This window comes from Rhinoraja longicauda, chromosome 34 (assembly GCF_053455715.1).
Source record: "Rhinoraja longicauda isolate Sanriku21f chromosome 34, sRhiLon1.1, whole genome shotgun sequence".
NCBI classification, from domain to species: Eukaryota; Metazoa; Chordata; class Chondrichthyes; order Rajiformes; family Arhynchobatidae; genus Rhinoraja; species Rhinoraja longicauda.
The window spans coordinates 20,131,160-20,156,244 of record NC_135986.1 but is presented as its reverse complement, the minus strand read 5'-3'; the positions used below and the strand labels follow the sequence as shown (position 1 = coordinate 20,156,244).

At 56.8% G+C, this 25,085-nt stretch overlaps 1 protein-coding gene across 5 annotated transcripts in view; it reads right to left on the bottom strand.

Annotated features, from left to right (window-relative positions):
- The window catches only part of LOC144609232 (serine/threonine-protein kinase MARK2-like), a 96,840-nt gene that overhangs the window by 2,397 nt on the left and 69,358 nt on the right, over positions 1-25,085 (bottom strand). For all 5 annotated transcript variants that reach the window (XM_078427655.1, XM_078427652.1, XM_078427656.1 and 2 more), the window contains exons 3-13: positions 23,922-23,975; positions 15,906-15,954; positions 13,362-13,427; positions 12,010-12,080; positions 10,993-11,049; positions 7,522-7,758; positions 5,983-6,102; positions 3,916-4,015; positions 3,358-3,470; positions 2,388-2,529; positions 603-778 (exon numbers count right to left, since the gene is read on the bottom strand). In XM_078427655.1, the coding sequence (XP_078283781.1) occupies positions 603-778; positions 2,388-2,529; positions 3,358-3,470; positions 3,916-4,015; positions 5,983-6,102; positions 7,522-7,758; positions 10,993-11,049; positions 12,010-12,080; positions 13,362-13,427; positions 15,906-15,954; positions 23,922-23,975 (1,185 nt within the window). The remainder of the gene's footprint in view (positions 1-602; positions 779-2,387; positions 2,530-3,357; positions 3,471-3,915; positions 4,016-5,982; positions 6,103-7,521; positions 7,759-10,992; positions 11,050-12,009; positions 12,081-13,361; positions 13,428-15,905; positions 15,955-23,921; positions 23,976-25,085) is intronic.

Here is a 25,085-nt window from a genome sequence, read left to right as displayed (position 1 = left end):
GCGTAACCCCGGGGGTGAGGTGGGGCGCTGGCAAGGAGTGGCGTAACCCTGGCGGGGAGTGGCGTAACCCCGGGGGTGAGGTGGGGCGCTGGCGGGGAGTGCCGTAACCCTGGCGGGGCTCAATTTAACCCTGGCGGGGAGTGGCGTAACCCTGGGGGTGAGGTGGGGCGCTGGCGGGGAGTGGCGATACCCTGGTGGGGCGCTGGCAGGGAGTGGCGATACCCTGGCGGGGCGCTGGCGAGGCTCGGCGTAACCCTGGTGGGGCGCTGGCGAGTCTCGGCGTGACCCCGGCGGGGCGCTGGCAGGGAGTGGCGTAACCCAGCGGGGCGCTGGCGGGGAGTGGCGTAACCCTGGCGGGTAGTGGCGTAACCCTGGCCGTGCGTTAGCGGGGAGTGGCGTAACCCGGTGGGGCGCTGGCGAGGCTCGACGTAACCCTGGCAGGGAGTGGCGTAACCCTGGCCGGGCGCTGGCAAGGCTCGGTATAACCCTGGCGAGGCTCGGTGTAACCCTGGCGGGGCGCTGGCAAGGCTCGGCGTAACCCTGGCGAGGCTCGGGTGCCCCCGGCGGGGCGTGGGTAACCCCGGCGTCTGGTCGCTGCTCACCGTGCTGCTGGAGGGGGTGGCCTTCTTCCTGTCACCCCCCCCGTGCGGGCTGGCGGGTACTTTGACGCTGGTGTTGGAGCGCTGGGAAATGTCCTTGTCCTTGTCCTCCTCCTGCTGCTGTTTGGTGTCAGCGCTGTTGGCCTGGTTCCTCTTGGATGTTGGGGCGTTGGGACCAGCTACACACACGCGCGCACGCGCACGCACACGCAACACACACAGCGTGAAGATACAGGAGTAACAACTACCGCCATGATTATTCCCAACACGATACACGAACGTGACAATAACTACCGTCCTGGCCCAGCACGCGCCTCTTCCCCACTGTTCCCTCCCTCATGGGGGGGAGAGGGGAGGAGGGGAGAGGAGAGAGGGGGGAGGGGAGAGGGGGAGGGGAGAGGGGGGGGAGGGGAGGGGGAGGAGAGGAGAGGGAGGGAAGGAGGGGGGATATGAAGGGGGGTTATGGGAGGGTAGTGGAGGGGAAGGTGGGGATGTGGGGGGTATGAGGGGAGGGTATGTGGGGGTAGGGGGAGAGAGGAGAGGGGGAGGGGAGGGGGGAGAGGGGAGAGGGTGGAGGGAGAGGGGGGAGGAGGGAGGAGAGAGGGGAGGGGAGAGGAGAGCGAGGGGAGAGGGGAGAGGGGAGAGGGGAGGGGGGAGGGGAGGGGAGGGGAGAGGGGGACGTGTTCCTCCCACAACCTACACACACAACGCTGGAGTAACTCAGCGGGTCAGGCAGCATCTCTGGAGAGAAGGTTGCGGGTGACGTTTGGGGTCCAGACCCTACCTCGGTCTGGCCCACAGTCCCCCCCGTAAGCCAGGGTGAGGTTCCGATCTCCCAACCTACCCGTGTTGGAAGGAACTGCAGAAGATGGGCCACAAAATGCTGGAGCCTCAGGGAGAGAAGGAACGGGTGACCTATTGGGTCTCGAAAGAAGGGGTCTCGACCCGAAACGCCTTCTCTCCAGAGCTGCTGCCTGTGACTCTGTGTCGGTGACATTGGAATTTTTGCGTGGCGTGGGCACGGGATGAGAGGCGGACGCCATTTTGCGTAGGGCCATGGCGTGAGACACAGCGCGGAAACAGGCCCTTCGGCCCACGCCGCCCAGCGATCCACGCACACTAACATTATCCTACACACCCACTAGGGACAATTTTTACATTTGCCCAGCCGATTAACCTACAAACCCGCACGTCTTTGGAGTGTGGGAGGAAACCGAAGATCTCGGAGAAAACCCACGCAGGTCACGGGGAGAACGTACAAACTCCGTACAGACGGCGCCCGTGGTCAGGATGGAACCTGAGTCTCCGGCGCTGCATTCGCTGTAAGGCGGCAACTCTACCGCTGCGCCACCGTGCCGCCCATTGAATGGGCGCCCGTTGACCATTGAATGGTGGTGCTGGCTCGAAGGGCCGAATGGTCTCCTCCTGCACCTGTTGTCGATGTTTCTATGAGTGGCGGTGCTGGCTGGAGGGGCTGAATGGCCTCCTCCTGCACCTGCTGTCCATGTCTCTGTGTTTCTATGAGTGGTGGTGCTGTCTCTGTGTGTCTCTATGAGTGGCGGTGCTGGCTAGAGGGGCTGAATGGCCTCCTCCTGCACCTATTGTGGATGTCTCTATGTTTCTATGAATGGCGGTGTTAGTTGGAAGGGCCGAATGGCCTCCTCCTGCACCTGTTGTCGACGCCTGTGTGTTTCTATGAGTGGCGGTGCTGGCTGGAGGGGCTGAATGGCCTCCTCCTGCACCTGCTGTCCATGTGTGTGTGTGTGTGTGTGGGGGTTGTGGTGGTACCTTGGTCATTGAAGCGGCGTTGCTTCTGGCTGGCCGAGATGCTCCTCTGTACCTTGTTGGAGGGTGACTGTGTGTTGGTGTTGGGGTGTTCTGAGCGAGGCTTCAGGCACAGGTTGCTGCTGGACAGGGAGTCAGCCTCCAGCTGTGGAACACACACACCATCACACACCATCGCACACCGTCACACACACACCACACACACACCACACACACACCGTCACACACACACACCGTCACACACACACACACCGTCACACACACACCGTCACACACACACCGTCCCACACACACCGTCACACACACACACCGTCACACACATCGTCACACACATCGTCACACACACACACAATCGCACACCACCACACACCGTCCCACACACACCCACACCGTCACACACCACCACACACACCGTCACACACCATCACACACCATCGCACACCACCACACACACACCGTCACACACACACCGTCACACACACACTGTCCCACACACACCGTCACACACATCGTCACACACACACACAATCGCACACCACCACACACCGTCCCACACACACCCACACCGTCACACACCACCACACACACCGTCACACACCATCGCACACCGTCACACACACACACCCACACCATCACACACACACACCATCGCACACCGTCGCACGCACACACACACACTGTCACACACACACTGTCACACACACACCATCACACACACACACACCCGCGCACGCACACACACACCATCACACACACACACCATCACACACACTGTCACACACACACCATCACACACACACACACACTGTCACACACACACCATCACACACACTATCACACACACTGTCACACACACACCATCACACACACACACACCATCACACACACACGCACACACACACACACCCGCACACACACACACCTGCACACACACACACAGTGTGGGGGTGTGGGGGTGTGGGGGATGTCTCACCTCTGACGTTCTCCAGCCCAGCAGCAGGTAGGTGGCCATCACCTCGTTGTACTTCTGGTTGATGAGGGAGTCTGTGATCTCCTCGCGTGAGTAGCCCATGTTGATCATCAGCTCTGCCGCACAGGAACCCCACGTTACACATCCGCCACACACAGAGCCGGGGGGGGGGGGGGGAGTGGGGGGAGGGGGGAGTGGGGGGGATGAGGGCGAGTGGGGGAGATGAGGGCGAGTGGGGGGGGGGGGGTGAGGGGTGGACGAGGGGGCATGTGGGGGTGAGGGGTGGGTGAGGGTTGTGTGGGGGTCTGGCTGGTGTGTAAGTGTGGGCTGAGCGGGCAGTGTGTGTGTGTGTGTGTGTGTGTGAGTGTGCATGTGTGTGTGTGTGTGTGCGGGGGGAGGGGTGAGTGAGGGCGTGTGTGCATGTTTGTGTGTGTGTGCGGGGGAGGGGTGAGGGGTGAGAGGTGAGCGAGGGGTGGTGTGGGCGTGTGTGTGTGGGTGCATGTGTGTGTGCACGTGTGTGTGGAGGTGTGTTAGGGTGCGTGTGCGTGTGTGTGTGGGTACCTGTCCTGCAGGGGTCCTTGTAGTTGGGCTCGGGGTCGGTGTACGGCTTCAGCTCGTCCTCCTCGTGTCCGACGTTCATCCACCGGTCTCTCATGATTTGCTGAACGGGGCAAAGGCTGGAGTCACACGGCACGGCACGGCACGGCACTCCCTCACCACCCCTCCCTCTCTCCCTCCTCACCCCCTCTGCCTCCCTCCCCACCTCATCCCTCCCTCCCTCCTCGCCCCCTCCCTCACCACCCCTCCCTCACCACCCTCCCTCTCTCCCTCCTCGCCCCCTCCCTCACCACCCTCCCTCTCTCCCTCCTCACCCCCTCTGCCTCCTTACCCCCACCGCTCCCTCCCTCCTCACCGCCCCTCCCTCCCTCCCCACCTCATCCCTCCCTCCCTCCCTCCCTCCGCGTGGGATACCAGAGCAGACTCTGCCCCATCAGTGGCATGACCGGGGCGGCCCCTAGCTGGGGCAGCAGACCGTCGCTGTGTGTTGCGGGGCGGGTGAGCTGGGCGTCCCGTCGCTGTGCGGGGCGGGGTGGGTGAGCTGGGCGTCCCGTCGCTGTGTGTTGCGGGGTGGGTGAGCTGGGCGTTGCGGGGTGGGTGAGCTGGGCGTCCCGTCGCTGTGCGGGGCGGGGTGGGTGAGCTGGGCGTCCCGTCGCTGTGCGTCGCGGGGCGGGTGAGCTGGGCGTCCCGTCGCTGGGCGGGGCGGGGTGGGTGAGCTGGGCGTCCCGTCGCTGTGCGTCGTGGGGTGGGTGAGCTGGGCGTCCCGTCGCTGGGCGGGGCGGGGTGGGTGAGCTGGGCGTCCCGTCGCTGTGCGTCGTGGGGTGGGTGAGCTGGGCGTCCCGTCGCTGGGCGGGGTGGGGCGGGTGAGCTGGGCGTCCCGTCGCTGGGCGGGGTGGGGCGGGTGAGCTGGGCGTCCCGTCGCTGGGTGTCGCGGGGCGGGTGAGCTGGGCGTCCCGTCGCTGGGTGTCGCGGGGCGGGTGAGCTGGGTGTCCCGTCGCTGGGTGTCGCGGGGCGGGTGAGCTGGGCGTCCCGTCGCTGGGTGTCGCGGGGCGGGTGAGCTGGGCGTCCCGTCGCTGTGCGTCGCGGGGCGGGTGAGCTGGGCGTCCCGTCGCTGGGCGGGGTGGGGCGGGTGAGCTGGGCGTCCCGTCGCTGGGCGGGGTGGGGCGGGTGAGCTGGGCGTCCCGTCGCTGGGTGTCGCGGGGCGGGTGAGCTGGGCATCCCGTCGCTGGGCGGGGTGGGGTGGGTGAGCTGGGCGTCCCGTCGCTGTGCGTTGCGGGGCGGGTGAGCTGGGCGTCCCGTCGCTGGGTGTCGCGGGGCGGGTGAGCTGGGCGTCCCGTCGCTGGGCGGGGTGGGGCGGGTGAGCTGGGCGTCCCGTCGCTGTGCGTCGCGGGGCGGGTGAGCTGGGCGTCCCGTCGCTGTGCGGGGCGGGGTGGGTGAGCTGGGCGTCCCGTCGCTGGGTGTCGCGGGGCGGGTGAGCTGGGCGTCCCGTCGCTGTGCGTCGCGGGGCGGGTGAGCTGGGCGTCCCGTCGCTGGGCGGGGTGGGGCGGGTGAGCTGGGCGTCCCGTCGCTGGGCGGGGTGGGGCGGGTGAGCTGGGCGTCCCGTCGCTGGGTGTCGCGGGGCGGGTGAGCTGGGCATCCCGTCGCTGGGCGGGGTGGGGTGGGTGAGCTGGGCGTCCCGTCGCTGTGCGTTGCGGGGCGGGTGAGCTGGGCGTCCCGTCGCTGGGTGTCGCGGGGCGGGTGAGCTGGGCGTCCCGTCGCTGGGTGTCGCGGGGCGGGTGAGCTGGGCGTCCTGTCGCTGGGCGGGGCGGGGCGGGTGAGCTGGGCGTCCCGTCGCTGGGTGTCGCGGGGCGGGTGAGCTGGGCGTCCCGTCGCTGGGCGGGGCGGGGCGGGTGAGCTGGGCGTCCCGTCGCTGGGTGTCGCGGGGCGGGTGAGCTGGGCGTCCCGTCGCTGGGTGTCGCGGGGCGGGTGAGCTGGGCGTCCCGTCGCTGGGCGGGGTGGGGCGGGTGAGCTGGGCGTCCCGTCGCTGGGTGTCGCGGGGCGGGTGAGCTGGGCGTCCCGTCTCACACTCACCTCCAGGCTGCCTCGTTTGGCGGGGTTGAGTACCAGGAATTTCTTGAGTAAATTTTCACAGTCCGTCGACATGTAGAAGGGGATTCTGTATTTGCCTCGTACCACTCTCTCCCGCAGCTCCTGTACACACACGCACACACACACACGCACACACACACACGCACACACACACACGCACACACACACACGCACACACACACACGCACACACAAACACACACACACGCATACACACAAACACACACAGAGAAAGAAAGCATCATTAACCGCTGCCTTCAGAACGGTCGCTGAGAAGCAGCTTCGGTTTAAGTGTGGAGACGGGGAACTGCAGATGCCGGGTACATAAACAAAGACACCAAGTGCTGGAGTAACTCAGCGGGTCAGATGGTCTCGCTGGGCCTGTCTTCATACTGTATCTTTATACTAAACTAGTGTGTGAGGTCCCTAGTGTGTGCAGGGTAGTGGGGCTGTGCCCACAGTGCCAGTACCGTGGGGGTGGGACGGCAGTGCCCACAGTGCCAGTACCGTGGGGGTGGGGGTGGGGGGGCAGTGCCCACAGTGCCAGTACCGTGCTCGTTGGGGACGGGGGGGCTGTGCTGTGCAGGGCGAGGCTGGCCAAGCTGGCCGTCCGCGGGTCACGGCTCCAGGCGGTAGAGGGCTCTGCCCGAGCCGGCTGCCCGCCCCCTTTCCGGGGTCACGTCCGTCCGCGCCCGGGCGGTACCTGCCCCGAGAGGGCGGGTTAATCCCCGGGATGGCGGGACTGACGCACGATGAAAGAATGGGTCGACTGGGCTTGTGTTCACCGGCATTTAGAAGCAGGAGAGGGGATCCTATAGAAACTTAACGAGAGAGAGAGAGAGAGAGAGAGAGAGAGAGAGAGAGAGAGAGAGAGAGAATGAGAGAGAGAGAAAGAAAGATAGAATGAGAAAGAGAGAAAGCGAGAGAGAGAGAGAGGGAGAGAAACAGAGAGAACGAGAGAGAGCAAGGATGAAAAAGAGGGAGAGAACAAGAAAGTGAGAAAGAGACAGAGAACGAGAGAACGAGAGAAAAAGAGAGAGAAAGAGGAAGAGAGAAAACAAGAGATAAAGAAAGAGAGACAATGAGAGAAAGAGTGAAAAAAAAGAGAACGAAAAAGAGAGAGAGAAAGAGAGAGAGAGAGAGAGAGAGAGAGAGAGAGAGAGAGAGAGAGAGAGAGAGAGAGAGAGAGAGAGAGAGAAAGAAAGAGAGAGAAAGAGAGAGAGAGAAAGAAAGAGAGAGAAAGAGAGAGAGAGAGAAAGAGAAAGAAGAGAAAGAAAGAGAGAAAGTAAAAGAGAGAGGGAGAGAGAGGGAGGGAGAGAGAGAGAGAGAGAGAGAGAGAGAGAGCGAGAAAGAGAGAGAAAGAGAGAGAAAGAGAGAGAGAGAAAGAGAGAGAGAGAGAGAAAGAGAAAGAAGAGAAAGTAAGAGAGAAAGTAAAAGAGAGAGGGAGAGAGAGGGAGGGAGAGGGAGAGAGAACGAGAGAAAGAAAGAGAGAGCAGGCGGGCGAGGCGTGAGGCAGCTGTACCTTGAGGTTCTGTCCATCGAAGGGCAGTGAGCCACTGACCAGTGTGTAGAGGATGACCCCCAGACTCCACACGTCCACCTCTGGCCCGTCGTACTTCTTTCCCTGGAACAGCTCGGGGGCTGCGTAGGGCGGGCTGCCGCAGAACGTGTCCAGCTTGTTCCCCACCGTGAATTCGTTGCTGAAGCCAAAGTCGGCGATCTTGATGTGCATGTCCCCGTCCAGCAGCAGGTTCTCAGCCTGAAGGGGGGGGGGGGGGGGGAAATACGGCGGATCAGAAACAAAATGGACGCTGGTCAGCACGGACTCACCGGGCCGAAGGGCCTGTTAACGCACTGTATCTCTAAACTAAACTAGCGTACGGGGTGGTGACCGCTGGTCAGCACGGACTCACCGGGCCGAAGGGCCTGCTCACATAGAAACATAGGCAATAGGTGCAGGAGTAGGCCATTCGGCCCTTCGAGCCTGTACGCACCGCCATTCAATATGATCATGGCTGATCATCCAACTCAGTAACCCGTACCTGCCTTCTCTCCATACCCCCTGATCCCTTTAGCCACAAGGGCCACATCTAACTCCCTCTTAAATATAGCCAATGAACTGGCCTCAACTACCTTCTGTGGCAGAGAATTCCACAGATTCACCACTCTCTGTGTGAAGAAAAACGTTCTCATCTCGGTCCTAAAAGACTTCCCCCTTATCCTTAAACTGTGACCCCTTGCTCTGGACTTCCCCAACATCGGGAACAATCTTCCTGCATCTAGCCTGTCCAACCCCTTAAGAGTTTTGTAAGTTTCTATAAGATCCCCCCTCAATCTTCTAAATTCCCATGCTGTATCTCTAAACTAAACTAATGTACAGGGCGATCGCTGGTCAGCACGGACTCACCGGGCCGAAGGGCCTGTTAACGCACTGTGTCTCTAAACTAAACTAGCATACGGGGTGATCGCTGGTCAGCACGGACTCACCGGGCCGAAGGGCCTGTTAATGCACTGTATCTCTAAACTAATGTACGGGGCGATCGCTGGTCAGCACGGACTCACCGGGCCGAAGGGCCTGTTAATGCACTGTATCTCTAAACTAATGTACGGGGTAATCGCTGGTCAGCACGGACTCACCGGGCCGAAGGGCCTGTTAATGCACTGTATCTCTAAACTAATGTACGGGGCGATCGCTGGTCAGCACGGACTCACTGGGCCGAAGGGCCTGTTTCCGCGCCGTGTCTCTAAACTAAACTAGTCTACGGGGTGATCGCTGGTCGGCACGGAGGTAGACACAAAATGCTGGAGTAACTCAGCGGGTCAGGCAGCATCTCAGGAGACCCGAGACGTCACCCATCCCTTCTCTCCCCAGAGATGCTGCCCGTCCCGCTGAGTTACTCCAGCAGTTTGTGTCTACCTTCGATTTAAACCAGCATCTGCAGTTCTTTTCCGACTGCAGTTCTTTGTAGGTTAATTGGCTTGGCACCACCGTAAATTGTGCCTCGTGTGCGGGGATCATAAGCAACAAGGAGTAGAATTAGGGCTATTCGGCCCATCAAGTCTACTCCGCCATTCAATCAGTGATCAAAGAGTGCGTGGTGATCGCTGGTCGGCGCGGACACGGTGGGCCGAAGGGCTTGATTCCCACGCTGTATTGCCAAACTAACCCTGTACACTGATTTAGTTTAGTTTAGAGGTACAGCACGCAAACAGGCCCTTCGGCCCACCGAGTCCGCGCCGACCAGCGATCCCCGTACACCAGTTTATTTTAGCTTAGAGGTACCACACGGAAACAGGCTCTTCGGCCTACTGAGACCAGCGATCACCCCGTACACTAGTTTATTTTAGCGCGGAAACAGGCCCTTCGGCCTACTGAGACTGCGACCAGCTATCACCCCGTACACACTAGTTTATTTTAGCTTAGAGATGCATCGTGGAAACAGGCTCTTCGGCCTACTGAGACCAGCGATCACCCCGTACACTAGTTTATTTTAGCTTAGAGGTACAGCGCGGAAACAGGCTCTTCGGCCTACTGAGTCACCGCCGACCAGCGATCTCCCCGCACACCAGTTCAGTTTAGTTCAGAGGTACAGCGCGGAAACAGGCCCTTCGGCCCACCGAGTCCCTGCCGACCAGCGATCGCCCCGCACACCAACACTATCCTACACGCACACACTGAGGACAATTTACAATTTACAGAAGCCAACTTAGCTACAAATCTACACGTCTTTGGAGTGCGGGAGGAAACCGGAGCACCCGGAGAAAGCCCACGCAGGTTAGAGGGAGATGGTACAGACTCCCCTCGTGCAGAGAGCGCCCGTGGTCAGGATGGAAGCCGGGCCTCTGGTGCTGTGATGCAGCAGCTCTACCCGCTGCGACGCTGTGCCGCCCCTCGGGGACGGAGCAAAGACCCCCGAGACGAGTGAGAGCTCAGTTGCTCGTGAAAACCCACCGATAAACAACTGAGTGAAGCTGGCAGCAGCTCCAGACCCAACCAACGGCAAGGGACAAGTGGATCAGTGGCAGCTGCCCGAGCTTGCCCCTGTGTCAGGATAACCAGAGGGTGGCACGCAAAGTGCCGGAGTAACTCAGCGGGTCAGGCAGCAACGCTGGAGAGAAGGGACGGGCAACCTGTCGGGTCGAGACCCTTCTTCAGACATAGCCAGACATGTCAGGATAACCAGACATGGGAGTGTACGCGTGTGCGTGTATGTGTGCGCGTGCGTGTGTGTGTGTGTGTGTTTGAGTGTCTGTGTGTGTGTGTGTGTGTGTGTGTGTGTGGGGTGTGTGTGTGGGGTGTGTGTGTGTGTGTGTGTGTGTGTGTGTGGTGTGTGTGTGTGGGGTGTGTGTGTGTGTGTGTGTGTGGGGGGGGGTGTGTGGGGTGTGTGTGTGTGGGGTGTGTGTGTGGGGTGTGTGTGGGGTGTGTGTGTGGGGTGTGTGTGTGGGGTGTGTGTGTGGTGTGTGTGTGTGTGCACGTCTGTGTGTGTGTGTCTGAGTGTGTGTGTCTGAGTGTGTGTGTGTGTACACGTCTGTGTGTGTGTGTGTGGTGTGTGTGTGTGCACGTCTGTGTGTGTGTGTCTGAGTGTGTGTGTGTACACGTCTGTGTGTGTGTGTGTGGGGTGTGTGTGTGTGCACGTCAGTGTGTGTGTCTGAGTGTGTGTGTGTGCACGTCTGTGTGTGTGTATGTGTGTGCGTGTGTTTGTGTGTCTTGAGTGTGTCTATCTGTGTGTGTATGTGGGGTATGCATGTGTGGGGTGTGTGTGTGTGTATCTGTGTGTGGGGTGCGTGTGTGCGTGCGCGTGTGTGTGTGTGTGTGTGTGCGCGTGTGTGTGGGATAGTGTTAGTGTGCGGGGATCGCTGGTCGGCGCGGGCTGAAGGGCCTGTTTCCGCACTGTATCTCTGAACTAAACTAGGAAGGGGGAGTGGGGAGGGGGGTGGTACAGTTTGATAGCCTGTAGAAGGATCTCCTGTGGCATTCCATGCAACATCTTACCTTCAGATCCCGATGTACAATGCACTTCTGGTGACAATACTGCACAGCAGATACAATCTGCAAAACAAAAGCAGGGCGGACATTCGTAAGCTCCACTCTGTCCGGGCCTTTCACTGTCCGGCACGTTACAACGAGGCCCCCCCCCCCCCTCATCCTTCTCAACTCCAGCGAGTGCAGGCCCAGTAACTTCCTAATCTGACTTGGATGGAGGGATTAAAATTACCATTAGCGGACGACTCAAAGCTGGGTGGCAGTGTGAGCTGTGAGGAGGATGCTATGAGGTTGCAGGGTGACTTGGACAGGTTGTGTGAGTGGGCGGGTGCAGTTTAGAAACATAGAAAATAGGTGCAGGAGTAGGCCATTCGGCCCTTCGAGCCTGTACGCACCGCCATTCAATATGATCATGGCTGATCACATTTAATGTGGATAAATGTGACGTTATCCCTTCACAAAGTGCTGGAGTAACTCAGCGGGTCAGGCAGCATCTCTGGAGAGAAGGAATGGGCAACGTTTCGGGTCGAGACCCTTCTTCAGACCCTTTCGGGGTACTGATTGAGAATGATCAGCCATGATCACGGTGAATGGCAGTGCTGGCTCGAAGGGCCGAATGGCCTCCTCCTGCACCTATTGTCTATTGTCTAGTGGAGGCCAATTCTCTGAATGCATTCAAGAGAGAGCTAGATAGAGCTCTTAAGGATAGCGGAGTCAGGGTGTATGGGGAGAAGGCAGGAACGGGGTACTGATTGAGAATGATCAGCCATGATCACGATGAATGGCGGTGCTGGCTCAAAGGGCCGAATGGCCTCCTCCTGCACCTATTGTCTATTGTAATGTTGCGTTCTTAATGGGTTAATGTGTCACGCTTTGTTCTTCACTGTTTAGGGTATGTTGGCATTGTCACTTGCGGGCGGAGCACCAAGGCACGTCCCTTGTGTGCGCACATACGTGGCCCATAAACCCATTCGTTCATTCAAGTGCCCGGGCGGGGCTGGCAGGGCTGGCAGAGCGGGCACCGACCTGTCTGAATTTGACTCTGGCTTCCTTTTCTTTCATGCGTCCGTGTGCAACGAGGTAATCAAAGACTTCCCCTGCAAGAGGACACACACACACACGTAAACTCACGCGCAGAGTTAGCAGCGGTCATTAAACACAACCAGCAACGTACGGCCGACATGGGGAATGCGATGGGGGGGGGGGGGGGGGTGGGAGACACACACACACACCTCCCGCTCGTGCATTGAGCCCCCACTCCCCCCCCGCCCGCCCACAGGAGCTCGGCCCTCCGAACCCTCCGCCCGCCAGGGGTCTCGGCCCCCGCGGGCGCCGCCCGGCCCGGCCCGGCCCGGCGTTCCTCCATCGCTCCCGGTTTCAACACCTGCAGCCCCCCGCGGTCACTCCGCGATGCAAGAGGGACAGCGGGGGGAGACGCAACATGGGCGTGCGACGGGCGGCGCGGCGGGTAGAGCTGCTGCCTCGTGGCCACAGAGACCCGGGATCAAACACGACCTCGGGTGCCGTGTGTGTGCAGCTGTGTGAGTGTGTGTGTGTGTTACTGTGTGTGCACATGTGTGTGTGTGTATGTATGTGTAGTTTGCATGTTCTCCTATGACCATGTACGTTTCCTCCAGGTGCTCTGTGCGTGTGTGTATGTGTGTGTCTGTGTGTGTGTGTGTGTCTGTGTGTGTGTGTGGGGTGTGCGCGCGTGTGTGTGTGCGTGTGTGTATGCGTGCATGTTCTCCTTCTAACCACGTAGGTTTGCTCCAGGTGTTCTGTGTGTGTGTAAGTGTGCAAGTGTGCGAGTGTGTGTACGTGTGTGTGTGTGTGTGCGTGTGGGCCTGTGTGGAGTTTGCACGTTCTCCTTGTGACCCCGTGGGTTTTCGTCCGGGTGTGTGTGTCTGTGTGTGTGTGTGGGGTGTGTGTGTGTGTGGGGTGTGTGTGTGTGAGGTGTGTGTGTGTGTGTGTGTGTGTGTGTGACTGTGTGTGTGTGTACGTGTGTGTGTGTGTGTGCGCGAGTGTGCATGTGTGTGTGTGTGTGTGCGCGAGTGTGCATGTGTGAGTGTGTGTGTGTGCGCGTGTGGAGTTTGCACGTTCTCCTTGTAACCCCGTGGGTTTTCGTCCGGGTGTGCGTGTGTGTGTGTGTGTGTGGGCGCACACGTGTGTGTACATGAGCACGTACGTAAGGCAGCATCCGCGGGGAACATGGATAGGTGACGTCACTTTCCCCCCTTGCACACCCACTGCCCGCCCCAGTGCACGCTCGTCGCCCTCCCAGCTCAACCCATGTGCGCGCCCATGTGCACGCCCATCGCACACCCATCGCACGCCCATCGCACGCGCCAGTGCAGCCCCACAGCGATGTATGTACTCACCACCACTGGCGTATTCCATTACTAAATACAGTGTCTTCTCTGTTTCTATAACTTCAAATAATTTAACTGCAAGAGAGAAGAAAAACGTGTAGGTAGGAACTGCAGATGCTGCTTTACACCGAAGGCAAGACACAAAGTGCCGGAGTAACTCAGCGGTTCAGGCAGCATCTCTGGAGAGAAGGAACGGGCGACGTTTCGGGTCGAGACCCTTCTCCAGTCTGATTTGTACACCTCAATAAAATCAGTCAGAGGGTATTTTTAAGGTGGCGGTGGACAGATTCCTGATTAGTGCGGGTGTCGGGGGTCATATCCCAGTCTGAAGAAGGGTCTCGACCTGAAACGTCACCCATCCCTTCTCTCCACAGATGCTGCCTGACCCGCTGAGTTACTCCAGCATTTTGTGTCTGTCTTCAGAAAGAGGAACAAACCAGGTCAATAAAAATGCCACAGGAACAGTTTCAGTCACTTGACAGTGTTTAAGGTCACAAGGGATAGGAGAAGAATTAGGCCATTCGGCCCATCGAGTCCACTCCGCCATTCAATCGTGGCTGGTCTATCTCTCCCTCCTAACCCCATTCTCCTGCCTTCTCTCCATAACCCCTGACACCCGCACTGACCAACGATCTGTCCATCTCCACCTTAAAAATATCCTCTGACTGATTTTACAGAGGTGTACAAAACCATGAGAGGAATAGATCGGGTAGACGCACAGAGTCTCTTGCCCAGAGTAGGGGAATCGAGGACCAGAGTACATGGGTTCACGGTGAAGGGGAAAGATTTAATAGGAATCCGAGGGGTAACTTTTCCACACAGAGGGTGGTGGGTGTATGGAACGAGCTGCCGGAGGAGGTAGTTGAGGCTGGGACTATCCCTACGTTTATGAAACAGTTAGACAGGTACGTGGATAGGACGGGTTTGGAGGGATATGGACCAAACGCGGACAGGCGGGACTAGTTGGGGCATGTTGGTCCATGTGGGCAAGTTGCGCCGAAGGGCCTGTTTCCACGTTGTATCTAAAGTCTATGCGACTCGGCTTGTACACACTGGAATTTAGAAGGATGAGAGGGGATCTTATCGAAACGTATAAGATTATTAAGGGGTTGGACACGTTAGAGGCAGGAAACATGTTCCCAATGTTGGGGGAGTCCAGAACCAGGGGCCACACAGTTTAAGAATAAGGGGTAGGCCGTTTAGAACGGAGATGAGGAAAAACTTTTTCAGTCAGAGAGTTGTGAATCTGTGGAATTCTCCGCCTCAGAAGGCAGTGGAGGCCAATTCTCTGAATGCATTCAAGAGAGAGCTAGATAGAGCTCTTAAGGATAGCGGAGTCAGGGGGTATGGGGAGAAGGCAGGAACGGGGTAATGATTGAGAATGATCAGCCATGATCACATTGAATGGCGGTGCTGGCTCGAAGGGCCAAATGGCCTCCTCCTGCACCTATTGTCTGTTAGCAAAGTAACCAGGGTGCAACAGGTTTGCAGGTTGATTGGCTTGGTTTAAGTGTAAATTGTCCCCAGTGCGTGCAGGATAGTGTTAGTGTGCGGGGATCGCTGGTCGGCGCGGACCCGGTGGGCCGAAGGGTGGGTTTACGCGCTGTATCTAGCCCTAAAAAAAAAGTGGCGTCCAATGGCGGCCTAACCAAAGTTTTGTAAAGCTGCCTTTAATAATAAATTTCCATGACTTCTTAACTCTTGTACTCGATGCCCCGACAGATGAAAGCAAGCGTCTTCTTCACCACAGGGATATATCTACACAATGTTCCCACAATCTCCTCAATGTTCCCATAACAAGTGCAGGAAAAAAAACTGCAGGTGCTGGTCAAAATCAAAGGTAGACACAAACATAGAAAATAGGGGCAGGAGGAGGCCATTCGGCCCTTCGAGCCTGTACGCACCGCCATTCATTGTGATCACGGCCGATCGTCCACAATCAGTAACCCGTTCCTGCCTTCTCCCCATACCCCTTGATTCTACTAGCCCCTAGAGCTCTATCTAACTCTCTCTTAAATTCATCCAGTGATTCGGCCTCCACTGCCCTCTGTGGCAGAGAATTAATTCCACAGATTCATAACTCTCTGGGTGGAAAAAGTTCCTTCTCACCTCAGTTTTAAACAGCCTCCCCTTTATTCTGAGACTGTGTGTGTGGCCCCTGGTTCTGGACTCGCCCGACATTGGGAACCTGTTTTCCTGCATCTAGCTTGTCCAGTCCTTTTATAATGTTATAAGACTGGAGTAACTCCAGGGGTCAGGCAGCATCTCTGGGGAGAAGGAATGGCTGACTTCAGATAGTCCCCTGCTTTCCTTCTCGATCCCCTCCCCCTTCCAAGTTCTCCCGCCAGTCTTGCCCCCCGTACATCAGTCTGAAGAAGGGTCTCGACCCGAAACGCCACCCGTCCCTTCTCTCCAGAGACGCTGCCTGACCCGCTGAGTTACTCCAGCTTCTTGAGTGCCCGCCTTTCCATAAGAAGCCCGGACTCTAGATTGGGGGGGAGAGAGAGAGAAAGTGGCCCAGAACGTCTCTTACACAAGCAAGCAAGTTCTCACCTATATTTGGGTGAGTCAAGATCTTCATTATTCGTACTTCTCGAAACAACTGGAAGGGAGACAAAAGCAACAAAAGTAAAGACCAGAGGGCTCGGATCAAAGACAACGGACAAAGATAACAACGTAAGATGGGGCTCCACCAGAGATACTAGAGGAGCAAGATAGACCACTCGACCCGAACAACCGTAGTCGGTCACGGCCGCCATTTTAGTAGGCAGAAACTTGCAGAAACATTTAAATAACAAAAATCTGTGAATTGATAGGTGAGATATATTCTGCATCTTAATGGTATCATCACACACACTGTTCCCCCACAACACTGATTACACTGCGAGAGGCAGGTTTTGCTTACTAAAATGGGGGGGAGGGAGGGAGGGAGGGAGGGAGGGAGGGAGAGGAGGAGGGAGGGAGGGAGAGAGGGGAGTGAGGGATGGAGGGAGAGGGGGAGGGAGGGAGGGAGGGAGTGAGGGATGGAGGGAGAGGGGGAGGGAGGGGGGGAGGGAGGGAGTGAGTGAGGGGGGTGGGTGGGAGGGAGGAGTGAGTGAGTGAGTGAGGGATGGAGTGAGTGAGTGAGTGAGTGAGTGAGTGAGTGAGTGAGTGAGTGAGTGAGTGAGTGAGTGAGTGAGTGAGTGAGTGATGGAGGGAGGGAGGGAGTGAGGGATGGAGGGAGGGTGTTTAATATCTCCCCCATTTCTTCCGGCACAGCGAGTGAGTGAGTGAGTGAGTGAGTGAGTGAGTGAGTGAGTGAGTGAGTGAGTGAGTGAGTGAGGGATGGAGGGAGGGTGTTTAATATCTCCCCCATTTCTTCCGGCTCAGCGAGTGAGTGAGTGAGTGAGTGAGTGAGTGAGTGAGTGAGTGATGGAGGGAGGGAGTGAGTGAGTGAGGGAGGGAGTGAAGGATGGAGGGAGGGTGTTTAATATCTCCCCCATTTCTTCCGGCTCAGCGAGTGAGTGAGTGAGTGAGTGAGTGAGTGAGTGAGTGAGTGAGTGAGTGAGCGAGTGAGTGATGGAGGGAGATGGAGGGAGGGAGTGAGTGAGGGAGGGAGGGATGGAGTGAGTGAGTGAGTGAGTGAGTGAGTGAGTGAGTGAGTGAGTGAGGGAGGAAGGGAGGGAGGGAGTGAGGGAGGGAGGGAGGGGGTGAGTGAGTGAGTGAGTGAGTGAGTGAGTGAGTGAGTGAGGGAGTGAGTGAGTGAGTGAGTGAGTGAGTGAGTGAGTGAGTGAGTGAGTGAGTGAGTGAGTGAGTGAGGTGAGTGAGGGAGGTGAGTGAGTGAGTGAGTGAGTGAGTGAGTGAGTGAGTGAGTGAGTGAGTGAGTGAGGGAGTGACTGAGTGAGTGAGTGAGTGAGTGAGTGAGTGAGTGAGTGAGTGAGTGAGTGAGTGACTGAGTGAGTGAGGGAGGCGAGTGAGTGAGTGAGTGAGTGAGTGAGTGAGTGAGTGAGTGAGTGAGTGAGTGAGTGAGTGAGGGAGTGGGGAGGGAGGGAGTGACTGAGTGAGTGAGGTGAGTGAGTGAGTGAGTGAGTGAGTGAGTGAGTGAGTGAGTGAGCGGGAGTGGGTGAGTGAGGGGGAGGGAGTGAGTGAGTGAGTGAGTGATGGAGGGAGGGAGTGAGTGAGTGAGTGAGTGAGTGAGTGAGTGAGTGAGTGAGTGAGTGAGGGAGGGAGGGAGGGAGTGAGTGAGTGAGTGAGTGAGTGAGTGAGGGAGGGAGGGAGGGAGGGAGGGAGTGAGTGAGTGAGTGAGTGAGTGAGTGAGTGAGTGAGTGAGTGAGTGAGTGAGTGAGTGAGCGGGAGTGAGTGAGTGAGGGGGAGGGAGTGAGTGAGTGAGTGAGTGAGTGAGTGAGTGAGTGAGTGAGTGAGTGAGGGAGTGAGTGAGTGAGTGAGTGAGTGAGTGAGTGAGTGAGTGAGTGAGTGAGTGAGTGAGTGAGTGAGTGAGTGAGGGAGGGAGTGAGTGAGTGAGTGAGTGAGTGAGGGAGGGAGTGAGTGAGTGAGTGAGTGAGTGAGTGAGTGAGTGAGGGAGTGAGTGAGGGAGTGAGTGAGTGAGTGAGTGAGTGAGTGAGTGAGTGAGTGAGTGAGTGAGTGAGTGAGTGAGTGAGTGAGTGAGGGAGTATAAAGTGGAGCTATGTGTTCATTTGTGTGTGGCGCCACCATGTTACGAGCTGTGTTGATGTGAGATGTTGCCCCTGCTGGCGATGACCCAACACTGCGCCCTGCCCGCGTATGGCTGCCTGTCGTACCCGGCTCTCTTGCACCGGCCCCCCCTGCCCTTTCACACACATCTCCCTCCCACCACTGTACCACACGGGACGAGAATTTGTACCTTCTCCCCCCGTGACCCGCGTGGGTTTACGTCCGGGCGCTCCGGTTTACTCCCACACGCCAAACACGTGTGGCTTTGGAGGTTAATCGGCTTGGCGCAAGTGTAAATTGTCCCTCTCGTGTGTGTGTGTGTGGGATAGAAACATAGAAAATAGGTGCAGGAGGAGGCCATTCGGCCCTTCGAGCCTGTACGCACCGCCATTCAATATGATCATGGCTGATCATCCAACTCAGTATCCCGTACCTACCTTCTCTCCATACCCCCTGATCCCTTTAGCCACAAGGGCCACATCTAACTCCCTCCCAATGAACTGGCCTCAACTACCTTCTGTGGCAGAGAATTCCACAGATTCACCACTCTCTGTGCGAAGAAAAACGTTCTCATCTCGGTTCCTAAAAGACTTCCCCCTTATCCTTAAGCTGTGTGGCCCCTTGTTCTGGACTTCCCCAACATCGGGAACAATCTTCCCGCATCCAGCCTGTCCAACCCCTTAAGAATTTTGTGAGTTTCTACAAGATCCCCCCTCAATCTTCTAAATTCCAGCGAGTACAAGCCGAGTCTATCCAGTCTTTCGGGTCGAGACCCTTCTTCAGACAATCTTCCTGCATCTAGCCTGTCCAACCCCTTAGGAATTCTGTACGTTTCTATACGATCCCCTTCAGTGTCAGTGTGCTGGGATGGCTGGTTGGCACAGGCTCGGAGGCCCTGAAGGTCCTGTTTCCTCGCTGTATCTCCAAACTAAACTATTTTCTATCAAGGTCACTTTTTTTGCACGCCTTCTAATTCTCTCCACATCTATTTCTCTCGATTTCTCTTTTCCACGAAAGTCACCCCCTCATCCTCCTGCGCTCCACGGAATAAGAGTCCCAGCCCGACCAACCTCTCCCTGTAGCTCAGGCCCCCCCCCTCGAGTCCTGGCGACATCAATAGACAATAGGTGCAGGAGGAGGCCATTCAGCCCTTCGAGCCTGTACGCACCGCCATTCAATGTGATCACGGCTGATCATTCTCAATCGGTACCCCCTGACTCCACTATCCTTAAGAGCTCTATCTAGCTCGTAAACATCCTCGTAAACTGTCTCTAAACTAAACTATAAACAAAACTAAGGCAGACACAGAATGCTGGAGTAACTCAGCGGGTCAGGCAGCATCTCTGGAGAGAAGGAACACGCGGGGTGGGTGTGTTTCACACAGGGGGTGGTGGGGGCTTGGAACGTGCTGCCAGTGGGGGGGGGGGGAGGCAGATACAATAGTGGCGTTTAAGAGGCTTTTAGGTAGGCTGTGAATGACGTGGATCACAGGCAGGCAGAGGGCATGAGTCTAACTTGGCATCAGGAAGCAGTGGGGCCGAAGGGCCTGCGTTGAGCTGCTCTCTGTACTAATGAAGGGAGATTCCCAGCCCTGGGTGTTTCTGACGTGACGCACAAAACGCCCCGACCTTGCGGTGAAACTGTGACTGATCCCACCACAACGTGCTGGAGTAACCCAGCGGGTCGGGCAGCATCTCGGGAGGGAGGGAAGGAAGGAACGGCTGACGTTACGGGTCGAGAGGCTTCTTCAGACTTTCGTCCCCCTCCCCTGACATCAGCCTGAAGGGTCTCGACCCACAACGTCGCCCGTTCCTTCTCCCCCGAGATGCTGCCCCGACCCGCTGAGTTACTCCAGCATGTTGTGTCTACCTGCGATTCTAACCGGCGTCTCCACAAACTGAAGCAGGCTGTGGCTCATCACTGGCTCGGGTTACAGCCTCCCAGAGGTGACCCATTTCAGGAAAATCCAGTCTGGCCGGGCTGGGGGAACGCCCTCCTCCCCCTGCATTGTTCGCCGAGCGAGACGCCTCGGTGAAAGGAGGTGTAGGGAGGGGGTGGTGCGTAACACGGCTGGGGCCACCTTAACCCCTCCCGGAAGGATGGGGGCCGCCTTATCGAAACGTATAAGATTATTACGGGGTTGGACACGCTAGAGGCAGGAAACATGTTCCCAATGTTGGGGGAGTCCAGAACCAGGGGCCACACAGTTTAAGAATAAGGGGTCGGCCATTTAGAACGGAGACGAGGAAAAACTTTTTCAGTCAGAGAGTTGTGAATCTGTGGAATTCTCAGCCTCAGAAGGCAGTGGAGGCCGATTCTCTGAATGCATTCAAGAGAGAGCTAGATAGAGCTCTTAAGGATAGCGGAGTCAGGGGGTATGGGGAGAAGGCAGGAACGGGGCGCTGATTGAGAATGATCAGCCGTGATCACAGTGAATGGTGGTGCGTACAGGCTCGAAGGGCCGAATGGCCTCCTCCTGCACCTATTGTCTATTGCAAAGCAGAAACCAGGGCCTGTTACCGCGCTGTATGTAGGTTAATTGGCTGGGTAAAATGTAAAGATTGTCCCTAGTGGGTGTAGGATAGTGTTAATGTACGGGGATCGCTGGGCGGCACGGACTTGGAGGGCCGAAAAGGCCTGTTTCCGGCTGTATATATATGATATGATATGATATGTATCTCAAAACTAAACTAAACCAGTGTGCAGGGATCGCTGGTCGGCACAGACTCGGTGGGCTGAAGGGCCCGTTTCCACACTGTATCTCTAAACTAAACTAGTGTACGGGGGGATCGCTGGTTGGTGTGGACTCAGTCGGTCCTGTTTCCACGCTGTATCTCTAAACTAAACTCGTGTACGGGGGGATCGCTGGTCGGCACGGACTCGGTGGCCCTGTTTCCACACTGTATCTCTGAAACTAAACTAAACCAGTGTGCGGGGATCGCTGGTCAGTGCGGACTCAGTGGGGAAGGGCCTGTATCTCGAAACTAAACTAAACCAGTGTGCGAGGGGATCGCTGGTCGGCACAGACTCAGTGGGCCGAAGGGCCTGTTTCCGCGCTGTATCTCTGAACTAAACTAGTGTGCAGGGAAACCACCAAACCACCCTAACCCCGGGCACTTTCCCCTGCAACCGCACGAGATGCGACACCTGTCCCTTCACCTCCCCCCTCAACTCCATCAAAGGACCCAAACAGTCTTTCCAGGTGAGACAAGAGGTTCACCTGCACCTCCTCCAACCTCATCTATTGCATCCGCTGCTCCAGATGTCAACTTATCTATATCGGCGAAACCAAGCGCAGGCTCGGCGATCGCTTCGCTGAACACCTGCGCTCGGTCCGCATTAACGCAACTGATCTCCCGGTGGCCCAGCACTTTAACTCCCCCTCCCATTCCCAGTCTGACCTCTCTGTCATGGGCCTCCTCCAGTGCCATAGTGAGGCCCGCCGGAAATTGGAGGAGCAGCACCTCATATTTCGCCTGGGCAGTTTGCGGCCCGGCGGTATGAACGTCGACTTCTCCAACTTCAGATAGTTCCTCTGTCCCTCCCTTCCCCTCCTCCTTCCCAGATCTCCCTCTATCTTCCTGTCTCCACCTATATCCTTCCTTTGTCCCACCCCCGACATCAGTCTGAAGAAGGGTCTCGACCCGAAACGTCACCCATTCCTTCTCTCCCGAGATGCTGCCTGACCTGCTGAGTTACTCCAGCATTTTGTGAATAAATCAATTTGTACCAGCATCTGCAGTTATTTTCTTATAATACTAGTGTGCAGGGATCGCTGGTCGGCACGGACTCGTTGGGCTGAAGGGCCCGTTTCCGCGCTGTATCTCGATACTAAACTAAACCAGTGTGCGGGGATCGCTGGTCGGTGCGGACTCGGTGGGCCGAAGGGCCTGTTTCCGCACTGTATCTCGATACTAAACTAAACGCAAAACCCGCTGAGTTCCTCCAGCGTTTTGGGTCTGTCTCTGTGAGGAAGTGTCACAGAGGCAAGGCCGTTGCTTCTGGACTAATGAACAACTTCAGAAGATTGCTAGTGCAGGAAGGAACTGCAGGAAGAATCTGGTCTAGATCTTTTTTTAGATTCAGAGACACAGCGTGGAAACAGGCCCTTCGGCCCACCGAGTCCGCGCCGCCCAGCGATCCCTGCACACTAACACTATCCTACGCACACTAGGGACAATTTTTACATTTTACCCAGCCAATTAACCTACGCCGAAGATATAGACACACAATGCTGGAGTCGGGCAGCGGGTCGGGCAGCGTCTCTGGAGAGAAGGAACGGGCGACGTTTCGGGGTCGAGACCCTTCTCCAGACCGAGAGTCAGGGGAGATGGAGGGAGACATAGAGATACGGAAGGAGTAAGGTGTGAAAACCACAGATCAGAGCACAGGTTAACAGGTGACAGAGGAAGATGCATGAACCTCTAACAACATTGGAGCAACATCGAGACAGGTTTAGTTATGCAGCATGGAAACAGGCCCTTCGGCCCACCGAGTCTGTGCCGACCAGCGATCACCCCGCACACTAGTTTAGTTTAACTAGACCCATCCAGTCTACCCCGCCATTCAAACATGGCCGATCTATCTTTCCCTCCCAACCCCATTCCCCTGCCTTCTCCCCATAACCCCTGACACCCGCACTGATCAAGATGTTGGTCTCCTAATCTGAGGAAAGACATTCTTGCCAGAGAGGGAGTACAGAGAAGGTTCACCAGATTGATCCCTGGGATGGCAGGACTTTCATATGAAGAAAGACTGGATAGACTCAGCTGGAATTTAGAAGATTGAGGGGTGATCTTATAGAAACTTACAAAATTCTTAAGGGGTTGGACAGGCTGGATGCAGGAAGATTGTTCCCGATGTTGGGGAAGTCCAGAACAAGGGGTCACAGTTTAAGGATAAGGGGGAAGTCTTTTAGGACCGAGATGAGAACGTTTTTTTTTCACACAGAGAGTGGTGAATCTGTGGAATTCTCTGCCACAGAAGGTAGTTGAGGCCAGTTCATTGGCTATATATAAGAGGGAGTTAGATGTGGCCCTTGTGGCTAAAGGGATCAGGGGGTATGGAGAGAAGGCAGGTACGGGATACTGAGTTGGATGATCAGCCATGATCATATTGAATGGCGGTGCGTACAGGCTCGAAGGGCCGAATGGCCTACTCCTGCACCTATTTTCTAAGAATCTATCTATCTCCGCCTTAGAAATATCCACTGACTTGTGGCCTCCACAGCCGTCTGTGGCAAAGAATCCCACAGATTCACCACCCTCTGACTAAAGAAATTCCTCCTCATCTCCTTCCTGAAGGAACGTCCTTTAATTCTGACGCGCACATATACACACGCGTGCACGCTCGCGCACACACACATACTAAACTAAAGCTGAACACAGGCACGCACACACACATACACACGCGCACACACACATACTAAACTAAAGCTGAACACAGGCACACACACGCACAAACACGCACACGGTCAGAGTGCCGCGTTACGATGGGAACAACGCAAGATGGGGCTCCACCAAAGATACTAGAGGAGCAAGATAGACCACTCGACCCTAAAAACCGTAGTAGGGTCACGGCGGCCATTTTAGTAGGCAGAAACTTGCAGAATCATTTAAAAAGAAAAATAACAAAAACCTGTGAATTGATAGATGAGATATATTCTGCATTTTAATGGTATCATCACACATACTGTTCCCCCACAACACTGATTACACTGCGAGAGGCAGAGCGAACGGCGGGTTTTGCTTACTAAAATGGCGCCTTTGCGTACGACACTTCAGTACACGGGATGTCAACGGAGTGGTCCATCTTGTTCCTCTAGTATCTTTGGGACCTCCCCCCCCCCCCCCCCCCCCCACTGCCCTGCCTCTGCCGGTGGGCCGGGGGTGGTCTTACCTTCTGCAGACTGGAGGAGTTCAGCTGGGTTTTGTCAATTATTTTTACAGCAACCTACACAACAAACAGATGGGAGGGAACAAGAGAGACAAAGTCAACTTCAGATTGGCCGCACCGTCACAGCCCTGTGTCACAGCCCACCTTGCCCCGGGTCAACGCGAGGCATTGCCTCTCCCGTTCGGTACCCAGGAGAAGGGTCCCCCTGAAGGGGGGAAATGGATGGCGCCCTCTTCAATGGGAGAATCATTGGCCCCGGGTGGTGCAGCGGGTAGAGCTGCTGCCACCCCGTGACCTGCGTGGGTTTTCTCCGGGCGCTCCGGTTTCCTCCCGCACTCCAAAGACGTGCGGGTTTGTAAGTTAATTGGCTTTGTTAAAAATTGTAAACATTTCTCTAGAGTGTGTGTGTGTGTGTGTGTGTGTGTGTGTGTGTGTGTGTGTGTGACTGTGTGTGTGTGCGCGCATGTGTGCGTGTGTGTGACTGTGTGTGCGTGTGTGTCTGTGCATGTGCGTGTGTGTGACTGTGTGTGTGTGTGTGAGTCAGTGTGTGTGTGTGTCTGTGCGTGTGTGTGTGACTGTGTGTGTGTGTGTGTGTGTGTGTGTGTGTGTGTGTGACTGTGTGTGTGTGTGTGTGTGACTGTGTGTGTGTGTGTGTGAGTCAGTGTGTGTGTGTGTGTGTCTGTGCGTGTGTGTGTGACTGTGTGTGTGTGTGTGTGTGTGTGTGGGGTGTGTGTGTGTGTGGGCGTGCGTGTGTGCGTGTGTGTGTGTGTGACTGTGTGTGTGTGTGTGTGTGTGTGTGTGTGTGTGTACGTGTGTGTGTGTGTGTGTGTGTGTGATAGTGTCAGTGTGCGGGGATCGCGGGTCGGCACGGACTTGGTGGGCCGAATGGCCTGGTTCCAAGCCGTATCTAGTTTAGTTTTGGTTTAGAGACACAGCACGGAAACAGGCCCATCGGCCCACCGAGTCGGTGCCGACCCGCACATTGACACTACCCTACGCACAGCAGGGATAACTTTACATTTACACCGGGCCATTTAACCTGCACGTCTTTGGAGCGCGGGAGGAAACCGGAGATCTCGGTGAAAACCCTCCGTGTGAAGAGGTAAACCTATGTCGGGGCTGTGGGGATAGCTGGCATGCCTCAGGGAATAGCTGGCATGCCTCAGG